Consider the following 18312-nt stretch of genomic DNA (forward strand, 5'->3'; position numbering starts at 1 on the left):
CCTAATGAAAACAGAATCAAGACTACATGTACAACAAAAATCATCAATATCATACATGTCATTATTTTTTTAATAAATTGTCATTTAAATTCTGTGACTCAGGTGTTGAGAGAAACTAAATTGCTTCAAAGAGGGGGTGAAAAACAATTTAGAGATTTGATGATATTTCTGTGAAAAAGTGGGCATGTTTTTTAAGATAATGAATAAATAAAACCATAATTTCTTTGGCATTCCATTGAACAGAATTATGCATTTTATGAAAAGTCTTGAAACTTCATACATCGTCAGATTCAAAGAATAAGGCCCCAGGATGCTTTGCCTGACCTGTTTCCATCAATTTCCTGAAAATAATAACAATATGCAATTAACCCGTTACATCTCAAGTTACAAACTACAAAAGGCCACCCTGACATAGAGACTGTAATTTATTTCTGAACTTCAAAGAGGAGCCGACCAGATATAGGACACGTTTAGCCTAGAGAGAAATTGGGAGACCCCCTCCCCCTACATGCTCTCCCACATAGCTTTGCCATTATTGCAAGTTTTAATTATAACTTGCTACACAGTTCCCTCTGACAACATGGCAGAAAGATCCCTCCCCCCTTTAAAATGCAAAATAAATTGCAGATATAAATTATATATGAAACTATCTATATACATGCACCTATAATGTCAATGTAAAAATAACATTTTGCCTCTGAAATGCAGGGGCCAGTTTCATACAAAGCTACTACTATGGTAACTACCATGGAAACCTAGATTGTGATTGTCTCCTGAGCCATGTGGCTACAGTAGTTGCCATTATGTCAAAGTTATCATAGTTGTAAGTGTTCATGAAACCGGGCCCCTGATGTTCTATTCCAAAGCATCTGCTTACATCATCAGACACCAACACCACTGCTTTTATTGGGAGGGGGCGTCCATGGTTACCTATGACCCCATGACACGACCTTTGACCCACGATGCTGTGACTCACCTGATGCTTCACCTCTTGCTGTTTGAGGAACTTAAGTCTCTGTTGCTTGGCAACCAGCATCTGTTGCTGCATCTCTATCTGCTGTTGCTGACGCGAAGCCATGTCTCGAAGCTCATTCAGGTTCAGCTCTGTACTTCCCTGTATGAGTCATGAAAGAAAAATGAAACGGAAAGAAAAACAAAAATTATAAGATTGAGAGGAAATCGAAAAAGTTGATATACCATCACCCTCAATCAGTCGAATAGGAAAAATGGCATCACTTCCTGAAAATCACCAAGCGAGGGGCGGTATTATACAGTATATAACATTAGCATGCTGTCATCTTGGGAGTGTTTCTTGAAGATATGTCAAATGTTAGGAGCTAATGAGATACTTGCATCTGATTGGTCGAGAGCAAGTTATCTATGTGAAAATCAGACATGATGGTTCATGAAACACTTCCAGGATCTTGTACATGAGGTAATCACACACCTTCCTCTTCTCCAAATTTCTTAGATAAATGTCAAAGCTCCTAGATGCAGGCACCCAATGATGAACTGTCCAAATAAATAACAGTGATAAACTATCAGTTTGTGAGCTGCAGGTTCTTCTGCATTAAAATGCAATGCGGGTTCACACAGTTCAGTGTGGTGAGCATGGTTTTGAGTGATCCACTCTTTATCTACACCAATGATCCAGAGTGTGCATGCATGCCACAAAATGATTTGTAGCCAACGCCATTGAACTCCTTTACAGATTACAACTAACTGGATTCCCCCTGCAGGCATCTATCTGGAGTACAGACATCTTTGACAATTGCTTTCAAACCACAAGGTCAAAAGTAATCAGTACAAAATAAACCATTTATGTTTACGACCTATCATGGAGGCCACATACACAATCTTCAGGCTTCTTGAGGCTTTTGATGATGCTACCATGGAGCTAACAGAGAAGGAGAACCGTCTTCCAATTCCTCTGTTAATCCTTTGTTATTGCTTCCTTCGGGCGAAGGAACGATATCTAACATCAATCGGCGAGCCGCCAGGCGAAAGTTAGAGCACGCTTACATAACGCGATAAGCCCCCTCGTAAAATCTGAGGTCAGAGATTTTTTGAAGGACCCTGCGAGGCACCGCTGTAAACAACGTTCTCCCACATAACTTCCCCCAAGCTCAGTTTTTTTTTCAAAATTGAAACACGACTTGCTGTTCTTCTAACATCCATATCTCTTCGTACGGATTCCTGATGTACGTCTTTTATGTATGGTTGAACTTCTGAGATGATCCCCTTTGCATACATACCAAATACGTTGCAATCTGAATTGACTCAACAAAATTACAAACGGAGGAAGTTGGAGATTGGTCATTTTAAGTATGTCTGTTTTTCTTCCATGGTTAAATCTTTTCCTACCCGTACCTGTTTTAGAAATTATAATAAGATGAAAGAGCATATTTTGAGCTAAATTTTCATGCCAAGATCATTTGGGAGAGTACAATAGAATCGATAATATAACGACGAATCTGCGGGGCATTTCTCTGGCGATTGTCGCATCGTGGAGTACCCTCCGGTGCCCCACGCACTCATATTTGTGTAAGTTGAAAGTGAGTGTAATGAATGACGGGAGCCGTGCTCGCTCAGCTCTTGTCTCTGTATCGTTTTTGGAAAATAGCAGGGGCCGCGGAGCGAACAGATTTAATTTACAAACCAGTAAAAAGGCGAACAAAGTATAAAAATAGTTATTCTACATAATAAAGAACTTAAAAAAACAACATGTTTGGGACCACAAAGAAGTATACCCAGTTCTATGTCAGGACGATTCATTTTAAGTTACAAAGTCATTTGGAAAAAATTACAAGCGAAGTTTTACAATTTTTAGGACCAAAAATAATCATGATTTAAAAATATTATAGAGAACAAAATAAAAGATGATTACAACTATTGAATTCATATCTTTAGTTTAATCTAAAGAAAAAAAAGGCTTCCAAAATATAAAGTGTCCGGACACCTGACCCCCCCCCTCATTTCTAAAACATTCTATTTCTGTTCTAGATATATTTAGAAAAACCGAATATCATTATGATTTTTGTTAGATTAGATTTTTTGTTTGTTTAAGATTGTACTTTTTTCTTTCTTTCATATCCTTTTTCTGGCATCATTCTATCCTTCCTCTTTGCCCCTTTTTTATTCCATCCTATCCATCTTTCCTGATCTTCTCTCTCTGTTCATTTTTCTTTCTTTCCTTGTTTGTCTTACTCTCCGTCCCATTTTAAATTTCCTTTTTCCTTCATTTTTTCTTTCCACTTTTCTTTGCTTCCTTCTCCCTTTTCTTTTCATTCTTTCTCGATCCTTCCATTATTTTCTTTTTTAAATTCTCTCCTTAATTTTTTCCTCCCTCTCTTTCATCCTTTCTTTCATTCTTTATTATATTTTTTCCTTCTAATTTGTGTCCTTTTTCTTTATTTCCCTCCCTCCCTTCCAGGGTGACCAGACGTCCCGTATTTCCCGGGATTGTCCCGTATTTTGCTCCTTTGTCCCGGCGTCCCGACAAACCCTTCCCGGGACGCCTTTTTGTCCCGTATTTAAGAATATTGAACAAAATGTAGTTAATGCATTTAAAAGTGGTGAATTTTTTCATCAAATAACCAACAGATGACGAAGCAGAGATAACAATGAAACTAATTTGGAGATGTAATCGGTGGAACAAATTATTTAGTTTTCATAACTAGATCTTGTTTTAGCTTTCGTTTTGAGTCTTGTTGTGTATGATGCCGCTGTTTCATCTAATTTTTAAGTTTGACAATGTTTCACTTTAAAATTTTACTCATTTCTAAATAATTTTAGTTTTTCAAAATTCTGAAAATATATTAAAAAACACCAAACTTCATTATGATTTTTGTTAGATGACTTCATTTTTTTGTTTGCTTGAAGTTTGATCTTTTTTCCTCTTTCTTTCTTTTGTATCATTCTTTGTTCATCCCTCCTGCTTGCCTTTTTTGTTCCATCTATCTTTATTTCCGATCTTTTTTCCTGAACCTTTTTCTCTCTCTGTTCATTTGTCTTTCTTTCCTTCTTTCTGTTACTTTTCTTTATCAAATTTCCATTTCTTATTTCCTGAATTTATTCATTCTTTCTTTCCTTAAACTTTTCTTTGCTTCCTTCTCACTTCCTCTCCCCTTTTTCGTTCTCTCCTTCCATTATTTTCTCTTTTTGTCATTCTCTCATCTCTTCATTCTTTCCTCCCTCTCTTTCCTCCTTTCTTTCATTCTTTATTTTATTTTTCCCTCCAATTCTTTTCCCTTATTATTTCTTTCCCTTCCTTCCTCCCTTCCTATTTTCTTCTTTCTTTGTTTCTTTCTTCCAAAGAATGAAGGAAAATATTTCTTTCCTTCATTCTTTCTTTCCTCCCCTTTTTTCTCACTTTCTTTTTTCCTTTCTCTTCTTTATTTTGTCTTTCACACATCTATTCATCTTCCCTTCCTTTCTTTTTTTGTCTTTCTATATTCATTTCAAAGAATGACGAAAACCTTTCTCTCTTTTATTCTTTCTTTCATCCTTCTTTTATTCTAATTTTCTTTAATGTTTTTCTTTTCATTTTCCCCTTCAGTTCATTTTTCCTTTCTTCTTCATCTCTTTTCTTTTGTCTTTTCTTTCTCTCCTTCATTATTTCGTTTACCCTCCCTTTCAATTCTTTATATTTTTCACATGTCTAACATTGTGTATCTTTTTTGTTGATTGTCCCGTATTTCATTTTGTGAAATCTGGTCACCCTGCTCCCTTCCTTCCTGTTTTTCTTCTTTCTTTCAAAGAATAAAGGAAGCATTTTTCTTTTATTCGTTCTTTCTTTCCTCATCCTTTTTTTCTTGCTTCGTTTCTTTCTCTCCCTTATGTTTTCTTTCACACATCTTCCCTTCCTTCTTTTCTTTTTCTTTCCTTCTTAATTCTTATCAAATAATGACGGAAACATTTTTTCTTTTATTCTATCTTTCATCATTTTATTCTAACATTCCTTTTTTTCTTTATTTTTTCCTTCATTTCCCCTTCATTTTTTTCTTTCTATCCGTTCTCAATTCAACTCTTTTCTTTCGCCTTTTCATTCCCTCCTTCATTCTTTCGTTCACCCCCCCCCCCCCACCTTCCAATTCTGTACATTTTTCCCCAAGTCGAACAGCGTGTAGCCTCCTTTGTTGATCTTTTTTTAAGACCTGGCTCGGTCGATCCGCTCATGCAGCGTACTTTGTCGATTGTCCCGTATTTCTTTTTGTGAAATCTGGTCAGGCCTGCATTCAACTGGTTCCAAAACCAGATTTTCGTCTTCGAAATCACGACGTTCGAAATTGTGAGCCGCCATGTTTGCATAAAATTCGTGAAGCCGATGTAAAATGCATTATGGGTGAAAACACTACTGCGCAAGCGCAAACCCGAGCTGTTGATCGTGTCGATCAACTTTCCTTATCTGATTTACGAGCGGCCTCTGTAATGCGCCGTGAGGGACCCTGCTGAGAGGGAATTAGCGGTGCCGCGCATGGGGCAAAGCGTTTGAGAGAGTCAGATCTCCTTCTGTTAATAGCTCTATGATGCTACTAACAACAGTCACACCAACGAAACAGACCCCAGACAGACCCAATCTATTGTGAGATTTCCAATGATAAACCGCTGCTTGGTTTGGAGTCAGTCTCGTTAATGTGACTGTGGCATACAGCAGCATTCATGAGACAATTTTCTGACCCAGAAAACAGAAAGCTTGTTAAATGTGTTCAACATTCATGTCATATCTTATTCAGTCATCAATGAGAGCAAAAATCTTGAAGACACACACAAGGATATCCTTTCAGATTTGCTGTTGCTGGAATGAATGAAAGAGGTGCACGATCTACATCACATTTAAAAACATGATGCATTGACATTTATGGCAGGCCTTCATGAGTAGAAATGGTGTTACAAAATATAGTTTTCTATGATTGATTTTTTTTCTGTGCTAAGGTAGAAATTTCATGAATATTTCCTTCAGGTTAAAAGATCTGCAAATATTGTGGAATATTTTTGTAAGAAAGTTGGTATGCCTACGTAAATGTATATAACTTTAATAACAAATCACATTTGTACAATCAACATTCAAATTTATTTAAAATGCATCTAGAGATATCACAAAGAAATATGCACTGAAGAGTTACTGAATTTGTAAATCATATTCTTTCTCATTAAAGAGTGAAATCATACAGTCTATTGGATTATCAATCAGATGTTTATTGCTGGTACTACTACATACAATGGACTCCATGATAAGTTAACAGATCCATAATTTCTAATCCAATTTTGAAATATTACATTCTGTAACTATAAAATAAAATAAAAGTAGAAGCACCATCACATAGATCACATCTGTTAATAAGCATGTACTTTGTAAATATGAAGAAAATTGCACTTAACCACTTGACTGCTACTGGGCTTATTACACAGTGATAGCCTCTATGCTACAGCACTTTTTGGGTATTACAGCATTTTCACATTTTGTATGTTTTTTTTTTAGTTCTATCATAACAATTTAGTTATTGATTGCTTGGGACGTGGTGTTTGATTGTGTTCATCCTCATCATCACTATCTGTCAAATTATCTCCATCACCATCGTCTCTGGCAGGAGGAGGAAAACAACTACGTCTCCGTTTTCTATGACGATGAGCGGGTGAAGGTGTATGTCTGCTTGGACTCTCACCAACGTCTATGAGTGGGACCACAGTATCACTGTTGTTACCGTCATTTTCACTTTCACCGTCAAAATCACTCCCAAAATCCATCAAATCATCTCCCTCATCTTCTGAAATATCCATTGAATTATCACTGACATCACTTTCACTCTTGTCGTCAAAAGTATCATCCAAATTATTCCCTGAAACAGTGCTGTCTGAACGCCGAAGTGAATGTCTGGGGGCCGCCATCTTGACTTTTTCTTGAAGAAAGTAACCCGCAAAAAACTTTCTTTCTTCAGTTGCAAATCGGTCAAATTACGGGGGGAAAAAATGAAAGAGCGCCAGCTATAGTTCAAACCCTGTATATCATTATCATAGTGCTACAGGCATAAGGAGGCAACGCAATTGGCAGTGCTATTGTTCTGAAAGAGCAATGGTCTAAGCACGTATATATACGTGGCACGCACAGAGCGGCGAGATTGAAAGCACGTATATATACGTGGCACGCAGTCAAGTGGTTAAGGAAAAGCTGACTTGATTGGGATATATACAGTATGAAAAGGGGATATATTCTGAACTGAATGAAAGAGGGACATACAATTATTTTCATTCCTATTAAGTTAATTATCACAGGAGAGACTGAGCCTGCCATCCACAAATAGGCCAACTTGCCAAACCACCTAGACCTATTCCTACCTCATAACCTATTCTTTATCATCTGGACTGCCTCTATGTACAGTGCGAAGACAGTACATAAGAGAAAAAGTTTGCACCAATATACAATTCTGGAAATTTTTGGTGTGCTATTAAATGCAAGAAGCAAAGCTAGTTATACAAATACACGCAGCATCAAATGATATTCGTACTGATAAAAATAATACAACCAAGAGGTGATGATGCCCCTATCATCATTCGGTGACACAATCTTGGCAAACATTAAAATGCTGCAAAAGACACTTCTAAAGTAACTACTCTACTACCTCTACATCTAGCTCCCAGAGTGTGAAATATGATATATACTATGCAGGAGAAACAAGACCCCCTGGGACTGTTTCATGAAGCATCTTGTCTATGATTTCCACTGAGAAATTTTCTCTTAGCCAATCAGATGCAAGGATTTCAGTAGCTTATAACAATAGTCAGTGAAAAATCACCGACTATTTGTTTCATGTGATGCTCCCCCCATGTAAACAAATGAAGACAGCTGACACCTCAAGACCCCGTATGACCCCTAGCAGTGGCAGCAGCAGACGACTACCCGGTTCATCTTATGTATTTTTCGGGATCACCCCGACTCTATGAAGGATCTAGGACTTTTTTTGACAAAGCTCAACTGCTGCAATTATTCTCACTGGAAAAAGAAATGTACATTACAAAGTAAATTTTGGCATCACTTTGCAGAATTTTTTTTAGTACTTCTGTTTGAGCTTACCAGTCAAAATTTAGTAAACTGGATATTAAATGGGAATTTTCATGGCCCTTTGGGAGCATTTTTTCCTTTTTTTTGGGGGGGGGGGCAATTGGCTGTGCGCCCCCATGAAATTTTTTCTCTGATCACTTGATTTCACAGGATCCTAATTTGCACACACATTAGGTTACATGGGTCTGTGGTTAAAACGATAGTTGTTGTTGCAGAGATCAAGAATGATTTGCAGCATATAATACATGATTAGTATACAGATCAAAATAAGAATATGAATAAGACAACTGCACTGCAAAAACTCTGGTGTTGATTTCACACCAGCCCGGAATCTACATATGTCAACACCAGAGAAGTGTTCGACAACACCAGTTTCATTTTGGTCTAATACCAGATAGGTATTTTATACAACACCAATTAGAATCAAAACAGCATCAGTTTGATTCCAAACTGGTGTTGTTTCAATACTTCTCTGGTGTGGACATACTTAGATTCCGGGCTGGTGTTAAATCAACACCGGAGTTCTTGTAGTGTGAAAACACTATTCTGATCATCAAGGAACAAACACAGTCATTACAGAGTAGATAGAAAGCTTGGTTACACCCATAGAAGCCAACTCTGCCAAAGGTTCAAGGAAAAGAGGCTTGGCAATGCTATTAATGAGCATCATCACCAAACCAAACAAAATCTTGACACATGCATTTCTGCTTCATTAACCATGACTAAGTAAGGATAGGCAAGATACATAATATTACTTGATTTCGAATTGACAAGGCAAAGGAGGTTATATTCTATCAGCCTATTATCCAACGTCCTTGCTCGAGTTGTCCTAGTATTTCCTTTGTACATGACATCAATCAGTACATTCTATATTCAATGCTATCCCTGAATCCTTCACCTTATCTTTACCCGAGAGAAAATGACTCCAACATCTTACGTTTAAAATGGCTTATATTTCTTTCTAATGGCTATTCTTGCACTGCACAGTCTTTCTAGATACATTGGCCTATATTCCAGAACACAGCACCGACAAGCGACACCAAAATCAGAGCATTAGCAGGATTAGGCGAATTGAATTTTCTCTTCTTTCTCACACCTTGAAAAAAAAAATCTGGCAACGTGACTCTCAGCTTACCATATTAGCTGGCATAATACAGTCATGTAGGCACCAAGGTATAGAGTAATCAAAGCACTGCTGCCTCTTTAGTGTAATTGAGAGCTCTGTTAGCGCTCCTCTTAGCGCTGCTGATGCGGGGTTGAAGAATGGGAGAGGTCTGGGTGGCTGCTGTGCTGTTGCGCTGGCTGGTATAATGCTATTGTTGGGAGGAGGGAGGAAGCAGGAAAGAGGAAGAGCGGGGGAACAGGTCGATTCGGAGCGTGGGGTATCTGGTGACTTGTCTTGGAAGCGGGGAAAATGGGCCAGAGCTTTAAAGGAGAAATATACAGATTATGAATATGGCCTTATTGTATATCAATGGAAAGGTAATGATGTGGGGATTATCATCATGGCATCTAAAAACAATTGAAAGAAAAATACAAAGGACAGAAATCAGAAGTTATAAAACGCTAAAATGCCTCTCTCCGAAATATGCCTCGAATTGGTCTCTGATTGATTTGAATTTGATGATGTCTCTCGTACACACATACACATTATAAAAACCACCCAATTTCGCGAACGTAATTCTACCTGTTTGAAGCGTTCAGAGAAAGAACTCTAAAACTATCAATTAACTGACTTTTATCGGTCTCCATGATAAATAAAGTTATACCATCGTGTTCTTATTTTCCCCTTTAATTTGATATATAATTCTCCATTTTTGGGATTGGCAATATATTTCTACTTCCATCTATGAAGAAGGTGGATGTACGCACGCATGGATGCATGGGCAATGGCGATATGAGTAATGGCAATATAGGCATAAGCAGTAGACTGCTTTTCAAAGGGCAACGACAGAAAAGAATACTTGATAACAAATATTGATCCAGCTCTAGCTAAATGTACTATCTTCCCTTGGCAAGCCATCGACAATTCCAACAAAAATATGTGTTACTAACATACAGGTACATACAGGTACCAACATGCAATTTTCCCCATGACATGAGCAACCATTCTCCCTAGCCATTTTCATCCGAGTGTGGAAGATATCTCTGAAAAAGAAGTCCATGAACCCATTTATCCATTGATTTCATCTGTTGTAGAGTGGCCACCTCATGAACGGGCAGAGTCATACCAAACTCTTACAAATATAACTTTCTGCTTTCTTGTCGCTCCTTGAGGTTATGAACACTATGTTATGCAGAATGCACTGGGATAATACTTCATACAAGCTTAAGTGGCTATCCTGGGTAAATAAGAATTATTATCATTATAATCAAATAGACAATGGTTGGTAGGTGAAGGATCACTTTTTTGCAAGCAATATGCAAAAAAAAAATGATCTTGGATTGTGGAGCCATTATCTCCATGGTTCAGAAATTGCAACATATCTGTAGCATCTGTAGACAAGTCAGGCCTATGTGACAAACTCTGGGCTATGTAGCCTGTATTCAACTTCAAGCAGATGCTGCTCTGTACTGATGAAGGAATGAGTCACAGGACAAAGATGGGTAGATTAAGAGGAATGGGTGCGAAGTTCTAGATTGGATGACGAGAACGGGTAATGAGAGATGGCAACAAGAGTCTACAATGATCAATACTGGAGAAAAACAAGATAGGAGGAAGATAAACTAACACTACAGTCACACCGACGAACCAATCGAAAAGATATTCAACTGTTTCAAGTGGCGTATCATTTGTTGGTTTGGAGTTGGCTTCATAGGTGTGACTGGAGCTGGAAATGAGAATGTAAGTGGGGCAAGCATTGAGAAGATGTGGACTAGTTATCGCTGGAGAATCCTCGGAAACGAATGAGAAACGGGATAAAGAGTGAGGATGAGGGATACAAAAGAGAGGAAGAGAAGAGAGAATTGTGAAGGAGAAAGAAATTGGGGCAGATCGTTTGAATGCATTGCAGTAGATATCTTTCAATTTCACTAAATGCGTACTTACAAATATAATTGGAAAGCAAATGTAATCATATAAAAAATTGATACAAAGGAAAACCTTTTAACTGAACCTAATTGACTAAAGAATGGATAAGAAGAAGTAATGATAAGTAGTGGTGGTGGTTATGATGATGATGGTGGTGGTGATGATGATGATAACGATGATGCTGCTGCTGATGATGATGAGTAAACCTAATGATTATGATACCCATTAAAAAACAAACAAAATAAGACAATAGTAGAGAAAAACGGAAAAGGGGAAGAGGAGAAGAAGTAAAGAAGTCATGAGTAGTTGGAATACTTTGCGAATGTTTCAGGAGCTATAATAGTCATTTTCAAACAGAAGACAATACAGAGATAAGCTTGGAGTCAAATTAATGAACTGTGTTTAATGCAAGAAAGTAACAACTAAAATGAAATATGGAGAGGGAAGACAAAAGTATTAGAAAAGAAGATAAAATACAGTGAAAACAAAATCATGAAAAGTGAGGAAAAAAAACTAAGCATAAGCGATGTTGTGTCTTGCCCAAGATTTGAAATTGACGCGCGGTTGCAAAGTTATGTGTCATAAGAGAGTCTTGTATGTAAACTTTAATGTTGACCTAAAAATGACCTTTGATCTTACCATGTGACCTCTGACTGCAGCATAACATGCAAGTCCCCTAAGTACATCTACCATCCAAGAATTATTGAAAAGTGACTTCCGGTTGCAGAATCATAAGTCATAAGATAGTCTTGCATGTAAACTTTAACATTGACCTGAAAATGACCTTTGACCTTACCATGTGACCTCCAACTTCAACATAACAGGCGAGTCCCCTAAGTACATCTACCATTTAAGTTTGGTTGAAAAGTGACTTACGGTTGCAGAGTTATGTGTAATAAGAGAGTCTTGCATGTAAACTTTAACCTTGACCTGAAAATGACCTTTGACCTTACCATGTGACCTCCGACTGTAGTTTAACATGCAGGTCCCCTTAAGTACATCTACACATCTGCCTTCTAAGTTTAGTTGAAAAGTGACTTAGGGTTGCAGAGTTATGTGACATAAGAGAGTCTTGCACGTAAACTTTTACGTTAACCTGAAAATTACCTTTGACCTTAACATGTGACCTCTGACTGCAGCATAACATGCAGGCTCTACCATTCAAGTTTGGTTGAAAAGTGACTTACGGTTGCGGAGTTATGTGTCATAATGTTTGTGATGGACGGACGACATTTGGATACCTAAGTCTCGCCGTCTTCTCTGGTGGGCGAAACAAAAAACTATTTCAACCCCAGCTGCCCTAGAAGAATCCCTGCATTCTCATCTCCGACTTTAGGCGAATTTCAAGATTTGCACGAATCACAGGAAACTATAGAGGCAAATGTTATACTAGAATACCTTTTCACACCAATAAAAGAAAAGATCACACAAGCCGGGTTTGTTTCTTGAATTTTCTTCCGGGTATTAATAACGGTGAATGAATCACCTGAAATTCTATCCTTTCATACTATCAATGAATTCTATGCCTTGAAGGTACATACAGAATATGATCACAAAAACCAAAGTCTATGAATCTAAAATGTATTAGTGTCTGCTCATTGGAAACGGTGACACTGCTCTCATAGAGGTGACCAACTGAAATATAATACTCATAAATTCATGGAGATAAAAGATTTTTCAGGGAATTCTATGCTCATAAAAAAAGAGATAAACACTTTTGGGGAAATTTAATATCTTACGTTTGTTGTCTAGATACCTATGCAAAATACTTGTTACCCTTTGAAATAATTTTTTACAAAGCAGCAAGTTAATAAGTCAATAGCTTTATTCCATACAAATAATATATTACTTGCAATCAGTAAAACTTGATTTTTTAATTAACAAAAGATTTACAGACTAATTACAGAGATAAGGCTGAATCATTTTCTTAAATGACATAAATATCTTGATCTTGATTTGAAGAGATTTTTTCAAGAGTTCTAATACTTGTGATAATATCCAATGATGAATATGAAATATATCTTTCTTTTTTTCTCCAAACTTATACCATTCAAATATATAATATCTGATCAAGCAATCTGATGAATTTATTCAATTCAGGCAAAATATAGCTGAGTATTTCAAGAAATTTCCTCTATATCCACACCATCATCAATGTGACATTTCAAGTGAATTTGATTTCTTCCATACTGCACATCCTTTCTTCATGATATTTCAAATATTTACAAAATTAAACCAAACAACCACAAGAAATAAATTGCATGACAACCTGAAGAATTTTATGAAAGCAAATAATGTCTTGAAGTTCTGTAATATCAGTGAGTATGAAGCATGGGTGTGTCTTCATATGTTATGACTAATCCCAATAAAGAAACCGACTTAGATGCGGAATGGATGTCGCTCATCCTTGCAAGCAAATCGTTCTTTTCAGCAATATCAGGGAGTATTTCACGAAGCAAATAGACAGTGATTTTAACCGACAAATTTTATAAGCTACTGGAAATTCTTGAATGTGTTTGGCTGAGAGAGCAAAATAGACACTGTTCTCATCATACTTTCTAAAACTGGTTTACTGGAAACCTGTTAGGAAACCAGTTTGAAAGATTGCTTTGCTAGCGTTCCCATTTGATCACCCGAAAGAGGTTTTCAAAATCACTTCCCGTAAAGCGATCTTCAAAACTACAAAGCGAAGTGGTTTTCTGAATTGGTTTGAACATGGACCTACTAATCAGAGTAGTAGTTCCATGGTTTGAAAGATCCAGTAGCCTAGTTTTAGGACAGTAGTGAGAACGGTGTCTTAGGAGAAAGTCATGGACAAAGCTCTTCGTGACAATGCTTCCCTGAATGCAGAAATACGGGTTCAAGCATTGTTGAATCACGGAGCTATAAAGTATCACTATCATTATCAACCTTATCACTATTATCATTCATCATCATCATCATCATTACCATCATCATTACCATCATCATCAACATCATCATCTTCATAATCATCATCATCCCCACCATCAATACGTGGAGCTACATGTAAGGGCATTCATTGAAGTCACAATGTAGTTGCAACATGATGTAAACAGCATTTTCAGTGGGTATGGTAAGGAAAATCAGAGCCTTAAAAAAACATGAGCAAAACTTGAGCACATAAGCTTGGAATGAACTCGAGTATTCCAGAAAAAAAGGAACATTGCTCTACCATTGCCAAACTGTCCTTTCAATATAAAAAGAATTGTTTGTCCTTGAAATTCTGTAAATTGCAAGGGGTTTTGATTATTTGATTTATTTTCTAAAGGTACAATTCAGACAACCTCAACACAAACATCAATCGAACATTTTCTCTGTCTCTCTTAAAGATTTAATAGACTTTACACAATCCACACTACAGCAAGACAAATCAATAATCCATTCGTATTCTTGTATCTATTATTCAGGAGGGGACTTAAGTTCCCCCACGTAGATTATCCTCTATGCTTTCAACATCAGTTTAGATTACATTTAATATTACAACTGAGTAGTTAACACAGAGCCATGTACATGGTAATGCCATCATTACTTTGTTTATTTCAATTCCCTTAGATACATGAAGGCAATGAGTTGAATGGAATTGAACTTAATTGACTGTGGTGTGAAAGTGAAAGGCAAATGCTTGAATTACATACACTTTTCGATAGCAGATACATTAAAAATTTAAACTATATAAAATACAAAATATGAAGTACATGTACAACACAACTCTAAAGTTGAACACCCTAATGCAGACATCCAACTAAAATGAGTTATCTGTAATAAAGGGCAATCGGATGAAAATGAATAACCATATAAATCAATGCATGCAAAGCTATTAAAGCCTGTGTATAGCTTTGGTAAAGGGTCAATAATTTGATTTATAATCGAATATCATCTAATATGACAGTCTTACTGAAGCGTAGAGACCGTTAGATATTTTTCCAACTGCACTTCTCTGAGAAAATTTCAAATATTCAAATCTTGGATATATAGCGCCCTCTCTCGGCGATGCTTGTTTTAAATTTAAAAAATGGGCATTTAAGCACTTATCTTATAAATTTAGTGATTAGATATCCAAAAGTTACAGACAAAGAACATATCTTGAAAGTTTCAGCCCATTCCATGATTTGGAATAGGATTTAATTGAAAGACAAAAATACACAGATATTTTAATTTGATCGGGTGACCCGATCAAGTTAAATTTCCATGTAAAATCGCAAAATTTATCCTGTAAAACACATTTTCATTTCATATCCTCCACATCATAACTGTTATAGGGCATATCCATTCATATTAGCTAGCAATGAATTGGAATAGTGATAGGTGCATTTTGGTGGATTTACCAAAACTATACACAAGCTTTAAAGATTTCACCCAGAGCAAATCATGAGTCATAACATTTGCACTACAGGATTGCAACATTTTTTCCCCTGAATTCCCAAGTATAGAATTTTGATTAAATTCCTTAATTTTCCCTCACAATTCAATGCAACTTGTGCACCCAAAATATAATATTTGAACCCCTTTCTTAAAATGCTATATTAAAAAAGATATCGGGTTACAAAAACAAAAGAAGTGCAATATGGAGAGGAAATATAAGATGCTGGCACAAGTTGAGCTCAAAATTCAAATTTGCATTTGAGATTGAGAATTTTGAAAATACATTGACCACCATAACATGAGAGAATGAAATCATGCAAAACAAATAGAAACCAGCAGACTGGAAAGTAGCAAGGATAAAGGGGGGAAAACAGGATGTGGGGGAGGGATGCAGCAAGAAAGTGGGAAATAAGAGAAAACAAAAATAGAAAATAAAATGAGATGAGGACAAGGACCGAAGGGAGAAAGATAAGGGGCAAAAAAATAATATAAGATGGAAAGACTGATAGATAAACTTGGAGAGCAAAATGGAAAGATAATCAGAGAGAGAAGACTGACAAAAACAAGAAAAAGAAAGAGATGAGAGAGAAAACAGGAAAGGAGGAGTAGAGAAACAAGGAGAGGGAGAAAAGGTTCAGACCGCCTCGAAGTTCGTCAGTTCCAGGTATTCTCTGATCACGAAATTTACCCTATCAGAAAATACTAGGTACTTTGGTAATGTGAAAGCAAACTACGCGTAATTTCCCCGAAAGAAAATACCTACTAAATAGTAGGTACTTGGCGAAATTATGAGAACTTTCGCAGGGTTTTTGCCAAGGTAGCAGGTATTTTGGCAATGTGAAAGCAATTTACGGGAACTTTTAGCCCAGCGTGTCGTTGGGCACGGGCGCCGTGGGTGGCTGCTGGGCAAGTGATTTTTAATCTTGTGCCTTGCCTGCTTATAAATCAGACCATACTGGGCATGCTCGTAACTTCAGGAACCTATCCCGAAGTGTATGTTTCAGGGCGGTGTGAATGCAGGAATCATTAATGGGTATTTTTTAACCTACAAAAGGTTTTGTCATTTAACAGGGATTCTTATGATCGAGGCGATTTGAAACAACCTAGAGAGGGAGAGATAGGAAGAGGTGAAAATTGGAAAGAGAGAGAGGGAGTGAGACAGAGAGAATAGGGAGCTGGAAGGACATAACCTGTATAAAATGGTTAATGACATTGAGACAAGTTAAGAAAAAAGTGGGGGGGGTAAGCAAACTGGGAATAATAAACAAGGGGGTACCATCTTATTTCATTTTTGTATCAAAAGAAGAGACAATAATCATATTACAATGAAAATAGCAAGCGAGGATGAGCTAGTCTGAAGGTATCTGTAATAGGATTTAAAGAGGAATTGTGACCGAGAATTGAAGAAAACAAGACAAACGGAAAAAGGCACACAGGGGATTGTGTACATGGTGAAACCATATTATTTATTTTTGTATTATAAAGAGGAAGAGACAACAACAATCATATTGCAGTGAAAATAGCAAGCGAGGATGAGATAGACTTAAGGTATCATTAAACTTGAAATAGGCTTTAAACGGGAATGGTGACCGAGAATGAAGAAACAGGGAAATGAGGAAGACAAACATGGAATAATATACAGGGGAATACATCATCTAATTTCATTTCTGTGTGATTAAGGAGAAGATACTGCAATGATCATATTGCGATGAACAACGGCAAGCAAGGACGAGACCGACAGACGGTAGGTATCTCTCTGCTACGACAAAAGGATGGAAACGTGGAAGGAGCACACGCCACTGTTTAAAGAAACATTCCTCATTTTTCATTTAGTCTAATGAATAGAAGTCTAGGTGTGAGACAAAGCCCCAAAGGCTACTCATTTCAATAGATTGCCTTCTTTCATCAATATACTCCCAGAGAGTATTGATGAATGGAAGTTTGGATAAGGGCATGTCACACCTAAACATTTTGGCCAATGTGTGCCAAAGTACGTATAGCAAACTAGCTTATGAAATTGTTATTTTTTGGTACCAAGATCCTTAAGAATTGCCATTTGTTAACAACACAAATTGATTTTTTGGAACACCTGGAATATAACTTTTTAAATCAAGAAGATAGATAGATACTAGTTTATTGATAAAAAACATCATTGTGACAAAGCCGAATTGCGATGAGTTTACAGAGGTACAGAGGCATTACTTAAACATCATAATACAAAATAAAAGTAAACTAAATATTAGTTTAAAAATATATCACACAATCATATATTTGTAATTTAGGTTAATCAAAATTCTTTATCTGCATTAAAGAAAAGGAATTAATCGTTCTGCTCGAGCATCCAGGATAAAGAATAGGCCTAATTAATACTACAATACTACAGCCATGGCATGTTTTCCTTCAGCAAGAAATTTACCCAGATGGTGCTGCACTTAACCCAGGTGAGGTGAATGGGTACCCAGCAGGATTAATTCCTTTATATGCACTGAGCAATGGAAGGCTGCTTGAGCTAAAGCTGGGGTGATCATAATAATAATAATAATAACAATGCTCCTCGGAATAGATTATTTCTAGATACATGTACATGGCGCAAAATAAATGTCTATTGATATCATAATCAAAATTTCAATTTGGTCCATTACAATGTGAACACAGCCCTTCACCGTGACTGAAGATGTACATTTGAGTTATTGCTCCGAGGATGTTTACCTTAAGTGGAATATCAATCTGCCTGTGGTATTGGCAATCTGTTTAATTGGTTTGGCATAATTAAATAAAGTAGAGAATTCACACCTTAATCTGCACATGAATAGGATGGATGGTATTGCACAGTGCGGTT

The 18312-nt window shown here is 36.8% G+C and overlaps 2 protein-coding genes across 4 annotated transcripts in view; both read right to left on the bottom strand.

Moving 5' to 3' along the window:
• The window catches only part of LOC121418397 (apoptosis-stimulating of p53 protein 1-like), a 39938-nt gene that overhangs the window by 20542 nt on the left and 1084 nt on the right, over window positions 1-18312 (bottom strand). The window contains exons 1-2 of one of the 3 annotated variants that reach the window (XM_041612240.1): window positions 9195-9273; window positions 977-1114 (exon numbers count right to left, since the gene is read on the bottom strand). In XM_041612240.1, coding sequence (XP_041468174.1) covers window positions 977-1114; window positions 9195-9209 — 153 coding nt within the window. In that variant the 5' untranslated portion in view covers window positions 9210-9273. Of the gene's footprint in view, window positions 1-976; window positions 1115-9194; window positions 9274-18312 lie in introns of those variants that run through there. The other 2 variants (XM_041612238.1, XM_041612239.1) reach the window with 2 other exon arrangements.
• The window catches only part of LOC121418399 (apoptosis-stimulating of p53 protein 1-like), a 52452-nt gene continuing 43362 nt past the window's right edge, over window positions 9223-18312 (bottom strand). The window contains exon 5 of the mRNA XM_041612241.1: window positions 9223-9484. Coding sequence (XP_041468175.1) covers window positions 9296-9484 — 189 coding nt within the window. The 3' untranslated portion in view covers window positions 9223-9295. The remainder of the gene's footprint in view (window positions 9485-18312) is intronic.

The sequence above is a fragment of the Lytechinus variegatus genome, chromosome 7 (assembly GCF_018143015.1).
Source record: "Lytechinus variegatus isolate NC3 chromosome 7, Lvar_3.0, whole genome shotgun sequence".
NCBI classification, from domain to species: Eukaryota; Metazoa; Echinodermata; class Echinoidea; order Temnopleuroida; family Toxopneustidae; genus Lytechinus; species Lytechinus variegatus.